The sequence below is a fragment of the Agelaius phoeniceus genome, chromosome 1 (genome assembly GCF_051311805.1).
Source record: "Agelaius phoeniceus isolate bAgePho1 chromosome 1, bAgePho1.hap1, whole genome shotgun sequence".
In the NCBI taxonomy this organism is placed as follows: domain Eukaryota; kingdom Metazoa; phylum Chordata; class Aves; order Passeriformes; family Icteridae; genus Agelaius; species Agelaius phoeniceus.
This window is the reverse complement of record NC_135265.1, coordinates 119,696,673-119,718,187: the sequence shown is the minus strand read 5'-3', so window position 1 is coordinate 119,718,187 and position 21,515 is coordinate 119,696,673. Positions and strand designations below refer to the sequence as shown.

The 21,515-nt window shown below is 36.8% G+C and overlaps 1 protein-coding gene across 1 annotated transcript in view; it reads left to right on the top strand.

Moving 5' to 3' along the window:
- The window catches only part of ARFGEF1 (ARF guanine nucleotide exchange factor 1), an 86,342-nt gene that overhangs the window by 40,829 nt on the left and 23,998 nt on the right, over positions 1-21,515 (top strand). Inside the window, exons 7-20 of the mRNA XM_054637692.2 lie at positions 501-614; positions 1,263-1,426; positions 2,515-2,648; positions 6,068-6,302; positions 10,274-10,373; positions 10,490-10,629; positions 10,734-10,842; positions 11,706-11,907; positions 12,831-12,942; positions 14,118-14,323; positions 14,424-14,508; positions 15,048-15,219; positions 16,392-16,543; positions 19,893-20,021. Coding sequence (XP_054493667.1) covers positions 501-614; positions 1,263-1,426; positions 2,515-2,648; positions 6,068-6,302; positions 10,274-10,373; positions 10,490-10,629; positions 10,734-10,842; positions 11,706-11,907; positions 12,831-12,942; positions 14,118-14,323; positions 14,424-14,508; positions 15,048-15,219; positions 16,392-16,543; positions 19,893-20,021 — 2,054 coding nt within the window. The remainder of the gene's footprint in view (positions 1-500; positions 615-1,262; positions 1,427-2,514; positions 2,649-6,067; positions 6,303-10,273; positions 10,374-10,489; positions 10,630-10,733; positions 10,843-11,705; positions 11,908-12,830; positions 12,943-14,117; positions 14,324-14,423; positions 14,509-15,047; positions 15,220-16,391; positions 16,544-19,892; positions 20,022-21,515) is intronic.

Genomic DNA, 21,515 nt, shown 5'->3' with positions numbered 1-21,515 from the left:
TTCATGGAGGGAGGGAAAAGGTCTGTAAAAGAAAGGCTTGAGGATTGTCTTTTTTGTCTATCCCAAATCTGGAGTAAGGCATAAGTTTTCAAGTAGTTGAATAATGCAAAATAACCATTTGTCCTTGTTACCACTGTCCCTCAAGAGCACACTTAAGTCCCGTGCTCTGCAGGAGTCTGTATCTAAAATTCCTTTTTGCTTCTGTGTAATATTGTTAAGGTTTTTGAGAACAACATCTCAAAACCCTCGAGTTTTCCATGTTTTAATGTATATGAAGATGCAAAATTGATGTGTTTTGTTGGCACGCCTGTAGATTTATTGCCATTTACAATGGCAATTAATTAACATTGCAGGTTAACCACTGGAATTCTTGCATCCTGCAAATACCTATTTTTGAAGCATCCAAACATTTATTCTGAAATATTAAGTGCAAGCAAAGTACCTTCTTAATTTCAGAGTTTCTCATTAATCCTTGTTTGTGTTTGTTTTTCTTTATAAAGATCTTTCTAAAGCTGATGGAGGAACTTACGATGGTGAAAGCAATGAATGTGAAGAGAAGGCACAAGAAATTGTAGAAAGTATTGTGCAGGAAATGGTGAACATAGTAGTTGGAGGTATTATGTTAATATCTGTCTAGTCAATAGTGACTGTGGTCTGGTTCTTGACCTTAAGAATTATTTTACCACTTTCAAATATTTAATTAAAATTTATCATCATTTAAATATGACTTGCATGCTGAATAAGACAGTTGTGCTGTCAGACTTTATTAGTGCATTATTTAACAGTAAAATGGACAGGATTTCATACATTGATTTACACTTTATATTGGAGAATTAATGTTCTTTTAAAATACAAATTCTTGGTGGCTTTTTGGGTTTCTTTTTAATTGTTATTTTATTTTATTTCTGTATGAACACTCTTCAGAAATGGGTCCCTCTCTCCAGTAGCAGTGTCTCACTGTACTTTTAAGTTCGTTGTAAATTGTTTATCAGACTAATGGGTGGTGTTCCATATCAATACTTCTTGGAAACTTGGTAGAGTGGTGACCCTGACAAGTTAAGTTATAATTAAATTTCTTACTGTAATTTTCATTATTGGGAATTAAGAATATTGCAATTTTTATAGTTCTGTAGTGCCATTTAAATTCTGTCTTAAGCTCCTCCTTATGATTTTTTTAGTATTTAAATGTTGGTTTTAAAAGCGCTTTCTAATTTTTAATCTCATATAACGTTCATTAATTATTTTTGCATCTTTTCTGATAGATGTGGAAGGGACTGCAGGTGGTGATGGCACAACTGTATCATTAGAGGATGGCAGTGACAGTGAAAACATTCAGGCAAATGGAATTCCAGGGACTCCAATTTCTGTTGCTTATACACCATCTTTACCCGATGACAGATTATCTGTCTCTTCCAATGATACTCAGGTACAGGCAGATATAATTGGGAAATACTGAAAAAAAGTATTATGTTTTAAATGTTGCCCAATGCTTGTGCAGAGTGATTAGTATAATTCTATAAAATAGGTTACTGAGATAAATTTCAAGAATTAAGTAATGTTACTCTATTCAATGCACTACTTAAATGAAATTTTTCTGAATAAATTTTGCATGTGATGTCTTTTTTATCCCAGCATGTTTTTAGTTGTCCCATGGAGTTACTGTTCAAGAGAACTCAGTTTCCTGTTTCGTGAAGTGCTTCTGAGAAACTGTAAAACTAGTATTCAATATACATAGTGAAACATATAGCCAGTTGTACATATGCCAGTGTAATTCTAGTGTGCTCTTTTCAAACAAGAAATTGAAATTTCAAGCTGATGGCATGGTCTTGATGCAGTGATTTTAGATCAAGAGTTTCATGTCTGAGAGGATTTGATTTTCATTAACAAAACAGATGTGAAAATATACTCCCTCTCTTGTATGAGGTATGTGTACACTTGTCAGCTGACCAAGAATATTTGCTGTCAGAGTGTACTGAGTAATTAGGTTTGAGAGTAATAATTTTAAGTTCAAAAAGTTACAGTCATGTAGCCATACAAATAGAAGACTTAACATTAAACATTTTGCTTATGTATGGAGCAATAATACAGAATTGCAAGAAATTAGTAATAGGGGTGTTTATTGTACCATAGACATTTTATCAAATGTATCTGGCAGGAGATAGGTAACTATTCATGCTCTAGTAAAATATCTGGTGTTTGGGTCTTTTTTAAGTAGTTATCTACTCAAAGAGCCTGGCAGCAATTCCCTGCAAATTACCCTACTTAAACTTGACCTACCTAATTTCATGACAGTCTTTAATTAATTCTGACTTCATACTGAGTAGGACATTTTTAGTAGTGATTTTTATTTCAGTTGGACTGCAGAATGTTTTTTTTTTAATCTTGAGACCATAAAGATAAAGTGAGTTGGTTATATTTGTATAATATATTAACTTTTTATTGCTCGGAGATGGGGATTTCCCTACACGCCCTGCTAATGCAAAATGGAATACTGAAATATGTTAACTTCCTTAGGAATCTGGAAATTCTTCAGGACCTACCCCTGGTGCTAAGTTTTCCCACATTTTACAAAAGGATGCCTTCCTTGTATTCAGGTCACTGTGTAAACTCTCCATGAAGCCCCTGTCAGATGGACCACCAGATCCAAAGTAAGTAGAATTTAAAAGTTTTCCTAATGAATCTAACAATAAAAATAAATTATATAAATATTTTTGTGAGTACTGTTAACAAGAAACTAATGGTATGGTGAAAAGAATGTAGAAACTTTGGAAAGGTACTTTTATGTTTTAATGCATCTTTTGTATACCTGTTCAGAAGTTTCTTAACACCTATCCTTTTATAAGTAGAACATGTTCTTCCTAGTTGCTGTTTATAATGCATTTGAAATGAGTTTGTATAGAAGATTATCAGGTATTTCTGGTCTTGCTCACACTGCTCTGCTTTGGGTACCTTCTAGGTTTGTAACCATTGCTGGTTGTGCCCCATAATTTCTTTTATCTCCTGCATAGTGTTCTCCATCCAAAATACAGCTCTGTGCTGGCCACTGGGAAGAAAATTAACTCTGCACCAGCTGAAACCAGCACATTTGTGTATCCAGTACACATCCTCAGCTCTACTTAATATAAACTTGTATCACCTGGAGCTGATAACTGGCTATGATAAATTCATGATGCTTCTGTCAGACTACTTAATTAAAACACAAATGTTTGATAACAAAGATTTTATTTTGCTGTTTCTTCTGACTGAAGATACCATGTCTTCAGTTTCATTTATAGAACTGTTGGTTATAAAGCAAATACAGAGTCTCCTCTATAAATGGGTGCCAGTATTAAATTTTGAGTGTCAGCAGAAAGGTTTGCCTTCTGATCTTTGATTTATATGCATATAATTTATATACATTTGATTTGCACATTAGGAACAATGCTGATAATTTTCAAGAGGAGTGCTTTTTTGTTCTAAGGAGTGTTAAGAGATGAAATTGGAGCTGTAATATGATTTCAAATGACAGTGAAAGGCCTGGTATTCTTCAAAATAAAATCAGCTTTACTGTTCCGAGTCTAGCTTTTAAAGCAGGTAACTTTAAGACAGTTTAGTTACATCAGTGATGTGGATTTAATAAGTTGAAAAGATATGATGTAGTCAAAAGGGTTTAAAGATTTAATCTAGGAACCTTTTTAAATTATCTGGCAATGCACTTTGAAAAGTCAGGACATTAGAGAATGAAGACTGAGGCATAAGGGTTTTTCGTCACTATTGCTGAGAATTGTCTTCCAGGAAATGCCTTGAAAATCCTGTGGTTTTAGTCAGTACTCTGAGACTAAAGCAGCCCATTTATTAAAGGTTTTAGTGGATTAACTCCCTTGCAAGAACAGTAATAGCTATGAGGCACTTGGAGAATCTCATCTGAATCCTTGGAGTCCTTGACATTCATATTAGAACTGGTGAAGCTCTTCATACAAAAACAAATTGGAGAAAAAGGCATTTAGGGCAACCAAAATTCACTGCAAATACATTTGAAGATATCCCATATTTGGAGAAGTACCTAGAATTTATCAATGGTTCTGAGGCACTGATGGCTTTTTGAACTATTACAAACATGCTGTAATTGGAAGAGGAGGCATAGGATATCTGTGGCATTTCAAGAGTCTTATCTGCCTCTTTAAAAATCTTACTTTCAATTAAATTTGTTGTGAAGTCTGTAATGAAACTATTTTTAGATTTTAGGTAACTGAACTTAAAGCTTTAGCTTAAAATCACAAGTCTGGAACTTAAGATCAGCATTTTGCTTTCTGGGAACCTGGTTAATGTCTTTGTTTCCTTTTGTTTTGGAATAAAATAAGATAGGGGTGAAATACAGCTCAAAAGTTGGCTTGCTGGTTTTTGTTTTTATCTTAAACCTGTTTTAAGTTAAAGTGGGCTTTACACATTCAAAATTTTTAAGGTCAGCGAGTCCAGGATTTCAAGTGGGAGATGGCACTTGCTGGAAGTAGGCAATATTTAATATTTTATTTATGACTGAAATTCTCCTCATATTTAAATTCTTATATTCCATAGCAAAGTATAATCTGGTCATGTGCTGTCTGCACACCTGGTACCATGTGATACAAAACCAAGCCTTTTGCATCAAAAGAGATTGGTATGTGAGCTTCCATGCAGTGCCAGCATCAAGCATTTTCTTGAAGAACTGTTACAGAGAGCAGTTTTGGGTTGATTTTGACCTGTAGCTCATTAGGAGAAATATGAGAGACAAGTTCTCACTCAATTTGACTGTCTGGCTGTTTTCTTCTCAAAAGCATCTTCAGAAGAAGCCTGCTGTTGGAATTAAATTTTGAGTTTGAAATATTTGCAGATTGATTTCCCTATTCCACTTTGTTTGGCAGAAATAATTGAGTTTATTTGCAACATACTTAATATTAATTAGCATTTTTTGTTTTAGCTTGACTGGAATTACTTTTTTTTTTTATTAAGCTTTTATATTTGCAATATATAGCAAATATCCAGCTACTCTGTGTGTCACAGATTGACTTGAAGCACTCCTTACTGTGTCTGGGCTGTACTGGATGAAAAATTTCCTGTCATTGTCCCCTATGTTTCATAACTGTCCTCTATCAGGGGTAGCTGTTTAATGAAAGCTGGGGACTGTCCTGTTGGGAAAGCCAGTTTTGTCTATATCTACTCTTCAGAAAAGATACAGCCTTTTTTGAAATGATCAGGAGTGGGAAGGAGCATCAGGAGTCTTAGGAGAGAATGGTTTCACCTGGAATGTTACTTATTCCATTGGATTTTAATAGGTGCAGATTTCCTTTATGCTTTTTGTTGTGTGGTTTCAGGGGTTTTTGGCTGTTTTGTTGTGTTTGTTGTTTTGGGGTTTGTAGAGCAGAAATAGTTAGCCCTGTTTCTGACCTGAATTCTAGTTCCCACGAGTCTGTAAGAATGTTACACTTGTGGAGCACTTGACAACACTGCCCTTGCCTGACTTGGTGATTGCCATGCTTCAAACAGGCACATTCTGTGTCTTACCTGCTCTCAGAGTGGGATGGGCCCAGTGACTGATAAGTGCTGTATTTGAGCAAAGAGGTTTCAGTGTTGGCAGGAAGTATTGTGTTTATAGTCCTTCAACTCTGTTTCCATGCTGGTGGAAATAGAGGAGGAGAAGGAATTTCTGCCCTTTACTACAGGGTTTGATAGATGGGCTGGATTTTAGATGGGACCTTCCAAAGCTATGTTTACAGGAAAGAATGGTCCTTCATCCTCTGGCTAAAAGGGCAGCATTGCCCCTTGTTCCTGCTGTTCTGCGGTGCAGAAGAGAAGAGAGTGGTTCAGTAGTAATTTCTCCTTTTCTGGAAAAGGTCTTGCCTGCATTCTTAGTTGAAAAATGAACAATTTAACAAAAAAAGACCCAACATCTTTTTATGACCCTTTCTGCAACTGGTTGTGTCAAATTTGAGTTTCTCTCATTACCATTCCACTTGCAAAATCATTGTGGTTTGTACTGACTTTTCAAGAGAATGTTTTTTTATTTTTTAGGCCTTACACTGGGCTGATGTGCTGTGTTGTTTTGTTCTAGATCTCATGAACTGCGGTCAAAGATTCTTTCATTGCAATTGCTTCTGTCCATTCTGCAAAATGCAGGACCAGTCTTCAGGACAAATGAGATGTTCATTAATGCTATAAAGCAGTACCTCTGTGTTGCACTGTCAAAAAATGGAGTCTCATCAGTTCCAGAAGTTTTTGAACTTTCACTTTCCATATTTCTTACCCTCCTGTCAAATTTTAAGACTCATCTAAAAATGCAAATTGAGGTATGTTACATTAATTTATAATTAAATGTGTGGGAGGTGTTAAGTGAACATATGTTTATATTTGTGTGGCTTGGTGTTGCTTAAATAAATTTGTTTTCCTTTGTGACTCACAGCTTTTGTGTAAGACTTGCCAGATTTTCCTTATTTTGAAGTTTTGTGTTGGGTGTGGCATGGTACTATTGCAGAGTGTTGCTGAAACTCAGAATTGAGTAGGTTTGTGGCTAAGTTCAGCCAGTGTTCAATATTGTGATTCAGAAAGCTTAGCCCTGAACAGCTAAGCTCTGAATATTATAAATTAGGAAAATGAAAACACTGAGGAAAAGACTGTGCAATATATGGTTTTGCAAAAGATCTTTAGAATAAAAACTAAGGTCATGAAGAGCATTGTGGATTTTCTTTGAGATCCCTTGAACAGATTTCTTTCTCTGGGGAAGTCCCAGTTATTCTATTATTGCAGACACTTCCCTTTGCTTATCAGGGCCTCTGTCAATACATGTCCTGAATAAGATCTCATTTCCTCTAAAGGTGTGCACACAATTTAACTTTGGACTATAAATGGAGAGAAGTCCATATTTGCAATAAATTCTCTGAGTCCTGACAGGTGTTGTGAATCTTCAGTGGGTCTGTTCTAAGTCATAGGGCAAAGGAAGATGTATCCCCATACATGCCATTCACTTAAGAGTTGGACTCAATGATTCTTGCAGATCCCATCCAGCTCAGAATATTCTATAATTCTACATGTGGAGGGTTTGTTCTTGAGATCAGCTCTTTGTGCATAAGGTACAAGCAGCTTCTCAGAACAACTCTGTTCAACCACACGGGTATCCTCATGTGGTGTCACATGTGTTAAAAAGATCTCAATTCTGTGGTGAATAAAATAGTTCTGTGTGCAGTGTGTCCCTGCTGTTTATTTTAGTAATTTTTTGTTCAGGGATTCAGGTGGGAATACTGACGCTGACAGATTGCCCCATCCACGTGGAGCTTAAGTACGTGAAGAGATGCTTAGAAATGTTGATAAATCTTGCTGTTACAGGGACCTTGAATTCAGGGAATTCACTTCATCTATGAATGTCATTGGATAAGTTGATGTGTTATGGCAGCTTTGGAGGAAGGACCTCATTTTGACAGTCGCATGTCAGAAAATTATTGTGTTGTGATCACTTACCAGGTTATTTTGATACTTCCGTGGGGGAAAACCAATAAGATTTACAGTATATGGTTGAGCATAGATTGGATAGAAATGATAGAATGTGCTTTGAAAATATGATGCATTTTGAAAAGCTTCAAGGCCAACTGTGTGCTCAGCAAGACTGTAGTGTGTGTGCAGGGTTTGGCACATCAGACAGACTGGGTGGAGCTGTTCTCAGTCCCACAGCCTCCCTCCCAGAAAGTGTTGGACTTACTGTGTTCAGAGAGCTTACAAGTCAGCATGTAGGTGGTGAACACATTGCAGTCAGCTTTCCTGACAGAAATTTCATAGGTTTCATCACTGCCAGCCTTTCACAAATCCCTAATAGAAAATGAAGACATACGAGGCAAACTGGTTGTAGGATGCCCTGCACTGATGTAGCAGGTTCTAGAGTATGTTAAAGACCATCACCACATATCAGGGCTACATTTCCTCCTTGTGAATAGCAAACCCAAAAACTTGATGCTGCTGAAGCACCCATTTATTACAAAGTACAGGGTACAGCAGTTTCTAGAAACTTCTTTCATTTTCCTGATTGTGAGCTAAGAATCCTTCTTTCAGCTACTGATCCTAAAGGTTATTCTGAAGATGTGGGTAGAAATGTAGATAACTTCACATGCAGTTTGTGTCTTGAAGCTGTAAGGAGAGCCATATGCTCTGATTTACAATATGCAAAATCTATATATTTTGGGATCAAGGCTGCATTTTTCATCTGTGTAAGAATTTTCTGGCATGTTTGAAAAGAATAATTTCAGATTCTGTTGAAAGTGACCCTCCTGTTGACTTAAATATTTAGCTAACACTGCCCTCTGACAGTAAAATAGTTTGATTTGCACCTTAATTGTATTGTGGCAGTAATTCTGAAGGGGTTAATGAATATATTTGCAGCAAGTCAAATCCTAGATATCAGAGGAGTTGGGGTCTCATTTAGCTGTGCTTACCATTACCACCGTTTCCTAACTGTGAATACCTTAGAATTCATACTTGAGTTGATCAAACATAATAAATAGTTATTTTCTGGTTTACTTTTCCAGTATGTTAAGAACAAAGTCTCAGCTCTGTGATGTGAATTGCCATAAGTTATATACTGATAAGCAGCATTTTTAAGTAGCTGAAATGTAAACTGTAACTATGGTTTTGAGAAGTTCTTCATTCCAGGATATGCTTTTCCAAAGGTGACACCAGAGGCAAGAAGGTGGCTTGGTCTCAGAGGTGTAGAGATCTGAAGTGCCTTGATAGTATGCAATGCTTCCAGCTCTTTTCTAGCTTAGATCTGGGTTTAGTTTTTGTCCTTGAAACCTTTTTCTCTGCTTCATCAGTGAATTCCTTTTTAAATTTTCTACCAGAAAAGAAATACTTTTGCTAGTTCCAGAGAAATATAAAATCAGTGTCTTTCAATAAAAAGTCAGAAAACACCAAATGTGTAACTGAGGATTACTCACAGCATGACATGTATTAAATTTTTGTCTTTCTCTGATTACATAAAATTGGGGCTAAAATCAGTCTAGTACGTTTAAGTATGTTTAAGCACTTGCCAGTCTTGCAATTGTTATGTGTTGAACTCCTTAGGTTTCATAGGGATGCTTTCCTTATTAAGACAGTTAGCTGACATTGTGTTGTGTTCCTCTATTTCTCTAAAGAGATCAATAAAATGTAACTATTTTTATCACGTTTTGCTTGAAGAAATAGCTTACCACCAAAGTTGCCTAAAAATCACTTGCTGTTTTTCCCCAGATGTATGACTTAAAGTGGAAACAGCCTTATGTTTTTCTTTACCTGGCTAATAGCATAAAAATCTCTGTAAAAAATCTGTGCTATGAAGGAACAGTCAATATTAAAACGAGGGTAGTTATATATTTGGATATTTGTGTGATGCTATTGGAGAAGTTGAATGGCTTGAGACTCTTAGCAGTTGTCTAGTAAAACTGTGTGTTGTGGATTTGGATCCACAGGTGGCTGTGAAGAGCTGGGCTCTCAGAGTACAGAACAGTGATGAATGCCCTGTTCACTTCTGAGTTCAGGTGCTGTTACAGCAGTTGCTGCTGCCCAGGGAAGAAGCAGGAAGAAGCTTTAGTTCAGCTGCTCAGCAAGCTTGGCTGAATTAGTCAGCCTATGGTGCTGATGAGTCTGGTGAGGAACTAATTGATAGGAGATAAAATAGTTTCTGTTCCAAACAACAGCACCTGTACTAAAATAGTTTCAGGGCAAACTCACCTGTATTCTAGTGAAGAGTAGCTTTCCTGATAATGGAGGTGCTGCATGCTGTGTCTGACCACTCCCCTTCTTCCAGTAATAATCTAATATTGTAGAGTGACTCTTTCCTGTCACGACGTGTCCCTTCTAATGAAGGTCCAATACTTCAAATCTGCATAAGTAGCTGTTTGTCATGTTTATGTCATAATGTAATCATCTTGCAGATAAAGTATTTTTGTCATGAGGTAATAATACCTCTTCTTTCAAAATCCCAAAGAAACTCTTAACAGCAGTTTAGGCTTCTTCTTAGGTTGAATTGTCCTTCAGGATCTGACATTATTCGAAAATCTTCTGCTTTTGAATGCTTAGAAAATAAACCAGGGCAGCACTGCAGAAGCACATAAGTAAATAATTCAAATTCCTAATTTGCATGTATCAATCATAAGCTGTATTTCTTCCCTTTCCTCCTTTTTTTTGCCTTTTCATTATTTGCTGTACTTCTAAAGTGCTGCTTTCAGAATTGACCATCAAAGTTAGTAACTGTTTTTTAATAGATTTTTTTCCTTCCTCTTCCTGGAATATTTTTTAGGTTTTCTTCAAAGAAATTTTCCTATATATCTTGGAAACTTCTACTAGCTCATTTGATCATAAGTGGATGGTTATACAAACACTGACAAGGATATGTGCAGGTATGAATGACTGTTTTCTAGAGTTTGTTTTTTATCTCAAAGAATAAAACTATATTTGCCTTTCATTAAATTACCTGGTTTTTGTTCCAAGTTTGACAATGTCACTTTATTTATAGATGCTCAGAGTGTGGTGGACATCTACGTGAACTACGATTGTGACTTAAATGCAGCAAATATATTTGAAAGGCTGGTTAATGACTTATCAAAGATTGCTCAAGGAAGAGGTAGCCAAGAACTTGGCATGTCCAATGTTCAGGTAAAAATTGCACCAAACTTTATGAAGTTTCGCGTTTCTTGGCATGATAGGTTGAGACTAAACTCTCCAGTCCACTAACAAATTGTTCATGAAATCTTTTCTAGGAATTAAGTTTGAGGAAAAAAGGACTGGAATGCTTAGTATCGATCTTGAAATGCATGGTGGAGTGGAGTAAAGATCAATATGTAAATCCCAATTCCCAGACAACCCTTGGTAAGACATATGGTGTATTTCTTCTGCCTTTAGTAATGAGGTGCTACAGGACTTCATTGTGTTTGTCCAGTATTCTGATGCTGTTAATGTCCAGACTATTTTTCCTTTGGTAGAAATATTGATAAGTTTGGTGTCATTTAAACAAGTTGTCTTTTCCTAATTGTATGAATTCCAGGAATGCTACTGGACTGAAAAATGTCTAAATCCTGTTATTTTCTGTATTTCTGATTTTAAAAGTGTCTCAGAACTTTCTTTGAAGCTCCCTTGATTTTTATATAATTTCATATTGACTAAATAACTGCTAAAGCAAGCTGAATGGAGAGCATTTTTTTTTACTTATTTACTGGTTATTTTAAAAATTACTTGTTTACTGAATACTTACATACATGTTTTATAGCTGTAGAAGTTTGAATGTTATAAGCCATGAAGTAACTAAATAATTACTTGTTTTAATCTTGTTTTCATCCAACCTAAGGTTATGCCAGAATTTTCAGATTAAGCATTTCAAGTTGGTAGGTGATGTAGTAAACTTTCTAGGAGTGGTTAGCATGGCTGTCTTTGTGAACTGAGAGCACCAACTCCTTGGCATGCCTAAATTCTTTCAGACGCTGTGTTTAAAAAACTTAGAATAGTCGCTCCAGGTTAAAAGTGACACTGGATTTGAAAATAAAATAAAAAAGCTGTAGTTGGTTTTCTGAGGTGCTGGGGTTTTTTTCCCCAAGTGCCTGAAATTATAGTTTTAATTTAAGATTTAAATTTCAGTATGTGATGAACTGATAGAATTCTCCTTGATACGTTGTAGTGATTTTTGTTTCTTTTCAGTGTATGTGTTTTGGATATATGTAACCCTTTCCACTTTATAGGCCAAGAAAAACCCACAGAACAGGACAGCAGTGAAACCAAACACCCTGAGACAATTAACAGATATGGAAGCTTAAATTCTTTGGATTCTACTGCTTCATCAGGAATTGGCAGTTACAGCACACAGATGTCTGGCACTGACAACCCAGAGCAGTTTGAAGTCCTAAAGCAGCAAAAGGAAATAATAGAACAAGGAATTGACTTGTGAGTGCCCTTTTATCACCCATGGGAGGGTGGATTCTTTTGGAGCTATGAAGATTCCTGGGTTTTTCTTCCTTCTCCTCATAGATACTCATCTTGTGTTAGGAAAAAATCTCTGGATGTAACAGCACTTCCTCTGGTGAAAGAGTGCTGAATGGTGTCCCCTTTGGAGCCTGTCAACAGTGTTTTGTGTTAACCTAATTCCTCACAGCTAGAAGATGAGTACTCTGAATGTTTGTTCTTTTTTTCTCCAGACCTGCTTGTCTAAAAATAAGGTTTTTATATTTGGATAAAAAGAACATTGAACTCGTGATCATTTGAATGTGACCCATTTTAATGTCCATGTTACTGGTGAAAATTCCTATATGCTTATGCTGATGAGTCCTTATGATTAATTAATTTGTCATAATTAGAACTGGAGGATAGTGTCATTTCTTAGTGCAGTCTGATGTGAATCTTCTGTGTGATTTTATCTTCATCACCTTAATCTCTTCAGTGAGGTCAGTTTTATGCAAAAATGAAAGTTTCCTGTCATACGGTTCTGGGACCCTGCACAAATATGCCTTATTCCTTCAGGGCTTCATTTTCTTTCAGTTTCCTGGTTCTATGTTTTGTATGTTTCCATTTTTACAGGCAACTAATGAATTTGTTGATTGTTTCATACAGATTAAGATAAAAATCAACAGCATAATTGTTCTTTTCAAGATTTTGCTGCCTTTGTGGAATATTTTTTTATTTATGAGTGCCAGAGTAAAGGGAAATAGCTCATTCCTATCTAATGTGCAGTTTGATAAAGGAAAAATACTTAATATGTAGATTTTTCAGCATCTTACCTGAAATTTCTGAATTTCTTTACTTAGGGTGGTACAACTTTTTGTATGGGTAAAAGGATTAACTCTCATTTCATCTTGCTTTTCATTGTACAGATTCAACAAGAAACCAAAGAGGGGGATTCAGTACCTGCAAGAACAAGGAATGCTTGGCACTACCCCTGAAGACATTGCTCAATTCTTGCATCAAGAGGAAAGATTAGATTCAGTAAGGAAACTGTTTTCCTGATGGTTGTCTGTGCTTATACTGATGTGTTTATACTAATTGCAAATCAGCTGATAGTGTTCAGAGTGTGTATCACATTATTGTGGAATGAAGAAAAGGAAACCTCTCTCTCTTGTAAAATTTGTAAGTTCAAGGAATTTGAGTTGGAGGGTGCAGTAGAGCTCTACCCTGTGCTCTATGCATCCTGTGGTTCAGCACCCTGTAAACCAAGAGACTGACCTACTTGAGCTGACTCAAAACTTGTACTTAGTTGCTAGTATAGCTTGAAGCAACTTAGTAAATCCTATATACTTTAGTAAGGAACTGCCAGAATTATCTGTCCTTCAGAGATGGTGAAAATAATAATGTGGTGCAACAACATTAAAAGCACTTTTTTCTGCCCCCAGAGGAAAGTTAGCTAATTGAGATTAGCTCTTTCATTTTATTTACAGCTAGCAGCTGTTGCTGGACTTGGAAGGGTCCTGCAATATGGGTAGGAATATCTCATGTTAATATTGTCATGAGAAACCTAACTTTCTGAAACAGCAGTTTTCACCATTATACATAAAGGCCACAGCCATTGGTACCCATGTTTGCTACTGTGGCTGAATTCACAAATTTTGGTATTAATGCTTAGAATCAGACATTAAAACATTTTTTTAACCTCAGTTTACATATCCAGGCATCTTTATCTGAATGCATGCTCTTCTTCATTGTACTGTGTTGTGTTGACAGTGATGAACTCAAATGTGTTTTGAGTACCAGCTATTTTTATTTGAGCATCCCTTGCATCTGTTTGAGATCAGTACTTTAGGGAAAAAAGTTTAGTGAGCTTTTCATTCCTGTAATAAGTTTCTTAACTACAAAAATCATTACAGCAGAGTACAATCATTAGTAATACTAACTTTGTCTTGTACACGTGTGGAATTCATCTAACAAACAAATGGCATGAGAGTAAGAGCAGAGAAGGAAAGAATGTAGGCAGATACATATGAGCATGTAAGAGCATTATGATAGAATATATGGTTAAAATACTTTGCTTCAGACAATGGAGGAGAAGCAGGAATATGTCTCAGTTAACTGCAATACACCCCTCTTTTTGTATGACATTTGACTGTTGTTGGTATTTATTTTTCAAATATAAATGCACTAGTTTGTCTTTTCTACTCTTGTTTTAGACTCAGGTTGGGGAGTTCCTGGGAGACAATGATAAATTTAACAAAGAAGTCATGTATGCATATGTAGACCAACACGACTTTTCGGGAAAGGATTTCGTTTCAGCTCTGCGCATGTTTCTAGAAGGATTTCGTCTGCCCGGAGAAGCTCAAAAAATTGATCGCTTAATGGAGAAATTTGCTGCTAGATATTTAGAATGTAACCAAGGGTAAGATACACTACTTCTTCAGAACTTTGGAAAACTGAGTGATTAGTAAAAAATCTTAATAAATTAAATTTGCTATTCTTTCTCTCCTTTTTGCCTTCAGGCAAACTCTTTTTGCTAGTGCAGATACTGCATATGTTTTAGCTTACTCAATTATCATGTTGACAACAGATCTTCACAGTCCACAGGTATGTTGCTGGAATAAATATCCGTGTAATTCATAGGCATGTAACTTTCAGGCATTGTGACAGTGTAGTTGTTAAAGCTTGTTATCCAATTTAGCATCAGGATGTGTGTAATAAGTAAGGTAGTCTACATTAGTGCATCTTTTTAAGTAGCAGTATTATGTTTTATGGGTGTTGAGGTCTTGAAGTTTTTTTGGTTAGGCCTTTCTGTAAGGTAGCTTTCTGCATCATGGATAGTTTGGTCTGTATGACAAGAAAAAGTTTTTTTTCCTTTCTTTTTTTTTAATGTACATGTAATTTGACATACATTTGATCTGTGGATCCCACCAAATGTTTGAGTGTTAGAATGTCCTCATGGCTTTGCGGTATATTGTAGATTTGACAGTGTAGTCTTGGATATGTTGAATACTTTAAAAAGTCTTCTGAATCAGCAGGTTTATCCCTGATGGTAACTTCTTGTGGGCTGGGCAGTTTTATAGGGAGATTGTAAATTACAAGCTTGCCTCATGTGTTGATATTTACAGCTACTTTCTGCATTTCAGGTTAAGAATAAAATGACAAAAGAACAGTATATTAAAATGAATAGAGGTATCAATGACAGTAAAGATCTCCCTGAAGAATATTTGTCTGCTATCTATAATGAAATAGCTGGAAAGAAGATTTCAATGAAAGAAACAAAAGAATTAACAATACCCACAAAATCCAGTAAACAAAGTAAGTAGTGGCATTGCTAGCTTTCTTCAGTTGGGTTGGCTCTTCAGTTTCATGAAGCTCTCCTTTTTAAAACAGGAGTTGAATGAAGCAAACATCACTCACTTAATTCACAGTGAGTCAGTCCTAGCTTCTAAATTCTTTTCTTTTTAACATAAATGCATGATGCTAACCTCAAATCTGCATTAAATACAACTGCTTATTTTCACTTCCCTTTGCATTTGAATTCCTGGCAGTCAGTGCATTGACCATGGAGGAGGCAGGTGTTGCTGTTGAGCAGCAGCACAGGGAAAGAACTGTGAAGTTACATGGTTGCCAATAGGTACAGAGCAGAACACACACGCTGTGTGTATGTCTTCTTTTTCTTAAGTAACTGTTGTGATTTCTTGCAATAACCAATCTGTTTTCAAATATTTTGCAATATTTGATTCTTAGGGCCCTAATTTGTGCACTTTATTAATAATCTTTTCCTTTCTCAGACAACAGAAAACCTTTGTGTTTTGCATATTGTGAAGATTGAGATGTTACTCATTCTAACTTTTCTACAGAGAACCTTAAGAGAGATTGAACTTTTTCCCAACATATTTGTATAATTTAAGTCCTAGGTTAGCCTTATGAACAGATTGCTTGCAGGAAATTTGCATCTGAAAAAAAGAAATACTCTTGTTTTCAGTATTCATTCACTTAACATAATGTTTTATTGTCACTTTTAAAAAGATGCTTATTACATGCTACTTGGATTTCACTGTCTTCTTGAGATGTGGGTTCTGTTATGGAAATGAAAAGGTTTAATGTAGTTCTCACACTGAAAAAGGATGTCCAGTTATTTTTATTGTTATTTTCTCTGCTGATGGATTCCTATGACATATCTCTTCATTTTGAATTTAACTTAGTGGGTGTGATATTTATGCTGTCAGTTGAGGTGATGGAGAAGAAATCTCTGTTGTTAAAATCTTAAAATTCTGTAAAGGTTTAAAAATAGTTTGCATTTCAAATACAAGTTTGCCTTAAGTTAAATTTTATCTATATTGTAAAAGAAATATGAGAAGGCTGGTATGATAATTTCAGAAAATGAAGATAATACAAAAATACATCTGAATATTGTACTTAATGAAAAACGTAAAATTATTTTATTCCTAAAGATGCGCAAATGAGAGAAAAAAATGTGTTTGCAGGTGTTGCTAGTGAGAAGCAGAGAAGACTCCTATATAACTTGGAAATGGAGCAAATGGCTAAAACAGCTAAAGCTCTTATGGAGGCAGTGAGCCACGTTCAGGCCCCTTTTACCAGTGCAACACACCTGGAGCATGTGAGACCCATGTTTAAGGTGAGATACCTGTTCAGATAATCATGTAGAATATCACAGTTTCTTAATACAAAATGCTGACTGACAGGATTTCTTGAAAATACTGAAGATTTGCATCTGCTGTGCTTTGCTCATTTTGTGAGTTACTTAACTTGCTACAGGAAAGAGAGGATTTTGAACCTTCTAATCTAGTTTCCTTTACCCTGGAATTTAAGAAATTTCTGTGCTGGTACAAGAAGCAATGGAGCAGTTATCAGGAAAAACGTTTATCTAATGTTGTCTGTTGCAAATTAATGCTTTAGAAAGCTAGGACTGTAGTCCAGTGTAGGGGAGGAAGCTGAACCTGTATTAAACTATTATTCTAAGCACCACTGTGCTATTGTGTAAGTGCAAAGCTGTCTGCATGCCAAATGCTTTTTCCATAGCAGTGATTCAGATTCATAAACAGAGTATGTTCAGCAGTGTAGGATGCCTCAGTGTGCTCTTGGATGTGGTCTCTGGCATACCTAACTCACAGCAGTCATCTGCCATTGAGATTAATTGTTAGGGCTTTGAGATAATTGTTAGGGCTCTTGTTTGTGCCCTTGTTCAAGTCATGGTGCTCACATGACAGCTTTGTGAACTGCTCCAGGGAAGTAAAGTCTCAGACCTCTACCACTGAATGAACAAATGGTTCCCTGGGGGAATGTGCTGTGAGGTTAGATGGAGCTCCAGGCCCAAGAAGCTCAGAAACATTTAGGTTGAAATAGACTCTTAAAAGCTTTGAGTCCTGCTGTTAACCCGGGGCTGCCAAGTCCACCACTAAACCATGACCTGAAGTGCTGCATTTACATGTCTGATAAATGCTTCCAGGGTTGGTGCCTGCACTGCTTCCTTGGGCAGCTTGTTTCAACTTACGTCAACTGCATCTGTGAAGGAATTTTTCCCAATATTCAATGTAAATGTCTCCTGGTGCAACTTGAGGCCACTTGCTCTCATCCTTTCCCTTGTTACTGGGGAGAAGAACCTACTTCTTATTTTTTGTACCTTCCCACCTCTTTCACCCACCTCTTTCACCAGCTCTTTTCCCACCTCTTTTTGTACCTTCCCACCTCTTTCACCCACCTCTTTCACCAGCTCTTTCCCACCTCTTTCACCAGCTCCATTGTCCTTCTCTGGACTCAATCCTGCACCTCCATGCCTTTCTTGCACTGAGAGCCCAGAACGGAGCACAGGATGCAGAGTGTGGCCTCACCAGTGCTGAGTACAGAGCACTGCCCTGGTCCTGCTGGCCACCCTTCCTGGCACAAGCCAGGATGCCATTGGCCTTCTTGGCCACCTGGGCACACTGAAGGTCTCTGTGTAAGATTGCTGTCTATGAGGCAAAATTACGAGTTCTTTGTCACCTTATTAAAAAAACTAGCATAGTATTTGATTTGTACAGAGGAACACTAAGCACAGACCTTGTTAAAAATTTACTTTTAGGCTGTTCAAGGTATCACATGGCAGAGATGTACTATACTTTCTCTCTGCGGACTTCCTGAAGGCTGAAATTAAATAATTCACATGCAGGCATCTGTAAAATTCATAGTGTGATTTTCTTCAAGATACCAGCCCTAATCCTTCCTACCCTTTACTGTCTAAAAAGTGTATATTCAAAGCTCATTTTCAAAGGAGCAAAAAATGAAGCACCCTGGTTAAATTAACACTCTAAACATGTTTCATGAAGGTACAAAAAATAAGAAGTTTTTGCTTGAAGTTATTTGAGGGTGTTCGTGAACTAATTAAAGTGCTGAGGACAGTAATGTAATGTATTGACCAGAGGGCCCTCTTCTCAAAAACAAGTGAGAACTGTGGAATTGGAATACCTAATTTCACTTTTTAAAATTTAGACTCAAATATTCAGTGAAAATTTACACATTTCTGGGTATCTCACCCATTGATGTCCACATAAAATTGATCATTGTAACTGTGTTTGCAGATACATTGGCTGAATTCTTAAAACAGCAAAAATTCCCTTTATGCACCCATCTAAACAGCCCAGAATTGATTGTCTGGTTTTGAGGCTTGATTTTCATCTGTATTAACAAAGCAGCCTACAAATAACAGCATACATGTAGTTACAAAGCACAGTATACAGACCATTAGATAATTTTTAAGAAATTATTTCAGTTTCGTGATTTTTTAAGATTAGTTTTGGTTACAATAGCAGGGAAAATTAGGAAGGCATTGGGAAAAAACATACATTTCTGAACATAAAATTATAGAATAGTTTGGGTTGGAAGGGACCTTTAAAGATGATACAATGGGGAATTAAATCCTGAATCTTTGAATTCATCCAGTGCCTTTAATACTGTCTCCCAGTTACAGTTTGGTATGTGCAAGCATTAAATGCTTTTTGAAGGTAGTGCTTTTGGAGCTGCTGGCTAAAATGAAACCAAAGCTCAGTGGTACATCATTTTATTATGAAATTAAGTGTGAAATCTATTGCTCCGTGCTGTGCCCATTGACTCTGTATTTCATCTGAGGTGACTTAAGGTAAAATATGTCTAAAATCATTCTGGGTTCTGTGGTGTTTCCTCTCCATAACTCCACGTAGTTACAGCAGGATCCTCTGCATCTTCTCACTGTTTTTTCTGCCTTTGGGAGGGGGAGCCTTGGCCACAAGGAAAGGACTGTGTGGTCTGCCTTGCAGTACTCAGTGGCACCTAAGGCAAGAGGAATGGGAAACATCAGTAGTGGCTTACAAAAAGATGGAGGGAAAAGGGCAACAAAATTAGTAGTAGAGAGATAAGGCAAGAGTCTTGTCTAGTATTTTGCTGTTGTTGTTGTTAGCTTACTATAATTTTAGTGTGATTAATAAAGTTTCCCTTGTTTTTAGTACCCTCCTTTTTTTGTTGTTGGCTTTTTCTGGTGTTATCAGGATAAGCTAGTCTTACTTATGTACTTTTCATCATAAATCTGTTATATGGTGTGTTGGTTATTACAATAAGTGTTTACTCTGTGTTTCAATGTCCAGAGATAAAAGTCATCCTGGGAGTGCTAAAACTCTAACAGACATCTAATTGACATAGCTTTAGGATTTGGTTTTTACAGCTATCTGAAGATGGCTGTGTGTTTGTTGCTGAGGGAGAGGACAAGTGCTTTGGAGGGGAGCTCCACTCTGCATTACTTCTGCCTCATTCTGTCTCATGTCTCTTCTGACCACACTTTTTAGTATTACGTTTCATGTTTGTATATTCTGTTTCCTTTTTGTCAAAAGACAGCTTCAAGGTTGATTATGTAAGTTAAGAATGGAATTTACACTTCAGCAAGATGGTGAAACTATAACATTCCCCTCAATTACCAACAATTGCTGATAATGGTAACACTTGCTTTGCATCCATTGCAGTTGGCATGGACACCTTTCCTGGCTGCATTCAGCGTGGGTCTGCAGGACTGTGATGACACCGAAGTTGCCTCTCTCTGTTTGGAGGGTATACGATGTGCAATCCGCATTGCTTGCATTTTCAACATTCAGGTAAAAAATGTAAGATTGACACAATGCCTTGGTTTATGTACCAGCAAGATGTTAGTGGGATTCTGAGTGTCCTTGCTGCTGAAGCTGTGCACTGCAATAGATAGGGGCTGCCTGCTTCTGACATTACTATTTCATCTGATATTTGACTGGAAGTGTACATTAAGTGACCTTTATTTTTCCTGGTGTTTTGTGGTAAGTGCCTCCGTGCCTCTGCACTGAATGTTTGTTTCCCTAGAAATTGACTACTTTTATGTCAAAGTATTTTATTTCTAGCATTGTTACAAAGCTGTTTAGGCGTGTTTTGTTGTTTTATAAAATGAGTCTCTCCATCATGTAAAATAGTATCTCTCTGAACTGTATTTGAAATATTGTTCTCAACTTCAGAGAGATGATATTAATCCAAGATGTCTTTAAATGGATACCCTTTTAACAGTTATGGCACTGAAAATGGCATTCCTGTTGTAATGAATGAATGGATCTTGCATGAAGTGCATTGCCAAGAATGCCAGACTCTCTGGCTCCAGAGGGCCATGGTGATTAAACTGGGGCTTTTTTTGGCTTTTGTTTTTCTATTTAGAAACCATTGGTAGGGAAGGTACAATTATGTTATTGTAGATTATTAGTTAATAAATGGAGTACTGGTCTGCCATAAGTCTGTTACAGACATAGCTGAAGAGAGGGGCAGGCAAAACCTGTATGTTTGGCTTTGTGTTATTTCATGTGTATGTTGAAAATGCTTACCAAGAGAACACACACCAACCCAGAAACCAACTGTATAAGACTAAATAGAAGATGTTGAACTATGATATGATAGGGAATGGTTTCCTTCCTTCTCCCCTTGTATTTGTATTTGGCAAGTTAGATAGCATTTACCACTAATGTGGAAAAGCACATTGGGACCTATAATACAGCTGCTTAAAAAAGTCCATTTGAGATCATGTGAGGTTTCTTTCCTCTGTTTTTCCACCTAATTTCTGCATGACCACCTGTTCCCAAGCTCAACAGACTTAAAAATTTGATTAACAAAGCCTTCCCTGGAGCCTGCAGATGTTCAGTGAAACACACTCCAGTTACTTTTGTTTCTAAGCTGCAAAAGTGGAACTGGTACCAAAACCAGTTTCAGCAGCTGCAGTGGTCAGCCTTGCTGGGGAGGGCAAGGACATGTTTGCTCCAAGATCCCTGTGATTCAGTTGTACCCTTCCATTGGCTTGGGACATGATTGAACTGGAGGTGTTCCAAAAACAAGTTTTTAAATTTCAGAAAATGGGAAGCGTTGCTTTTGCATTTTCAGTGTAAGCATTATTACTTCTTGGTTTTCTGTGGAAATTCTGTTTTGTTGATATAATAAAAAACAGTACTGGTTTGTTGGTAATTTCAGAATTACAGGATGATTCCAGTTCACAAGGTCTTGGTTAGGTGGGATATTGTCTGACTACAGACACAAGATAGCTCTGATGGTTTGAAGGAGACTGGCGTGTCTGTACTTGTGCTGGT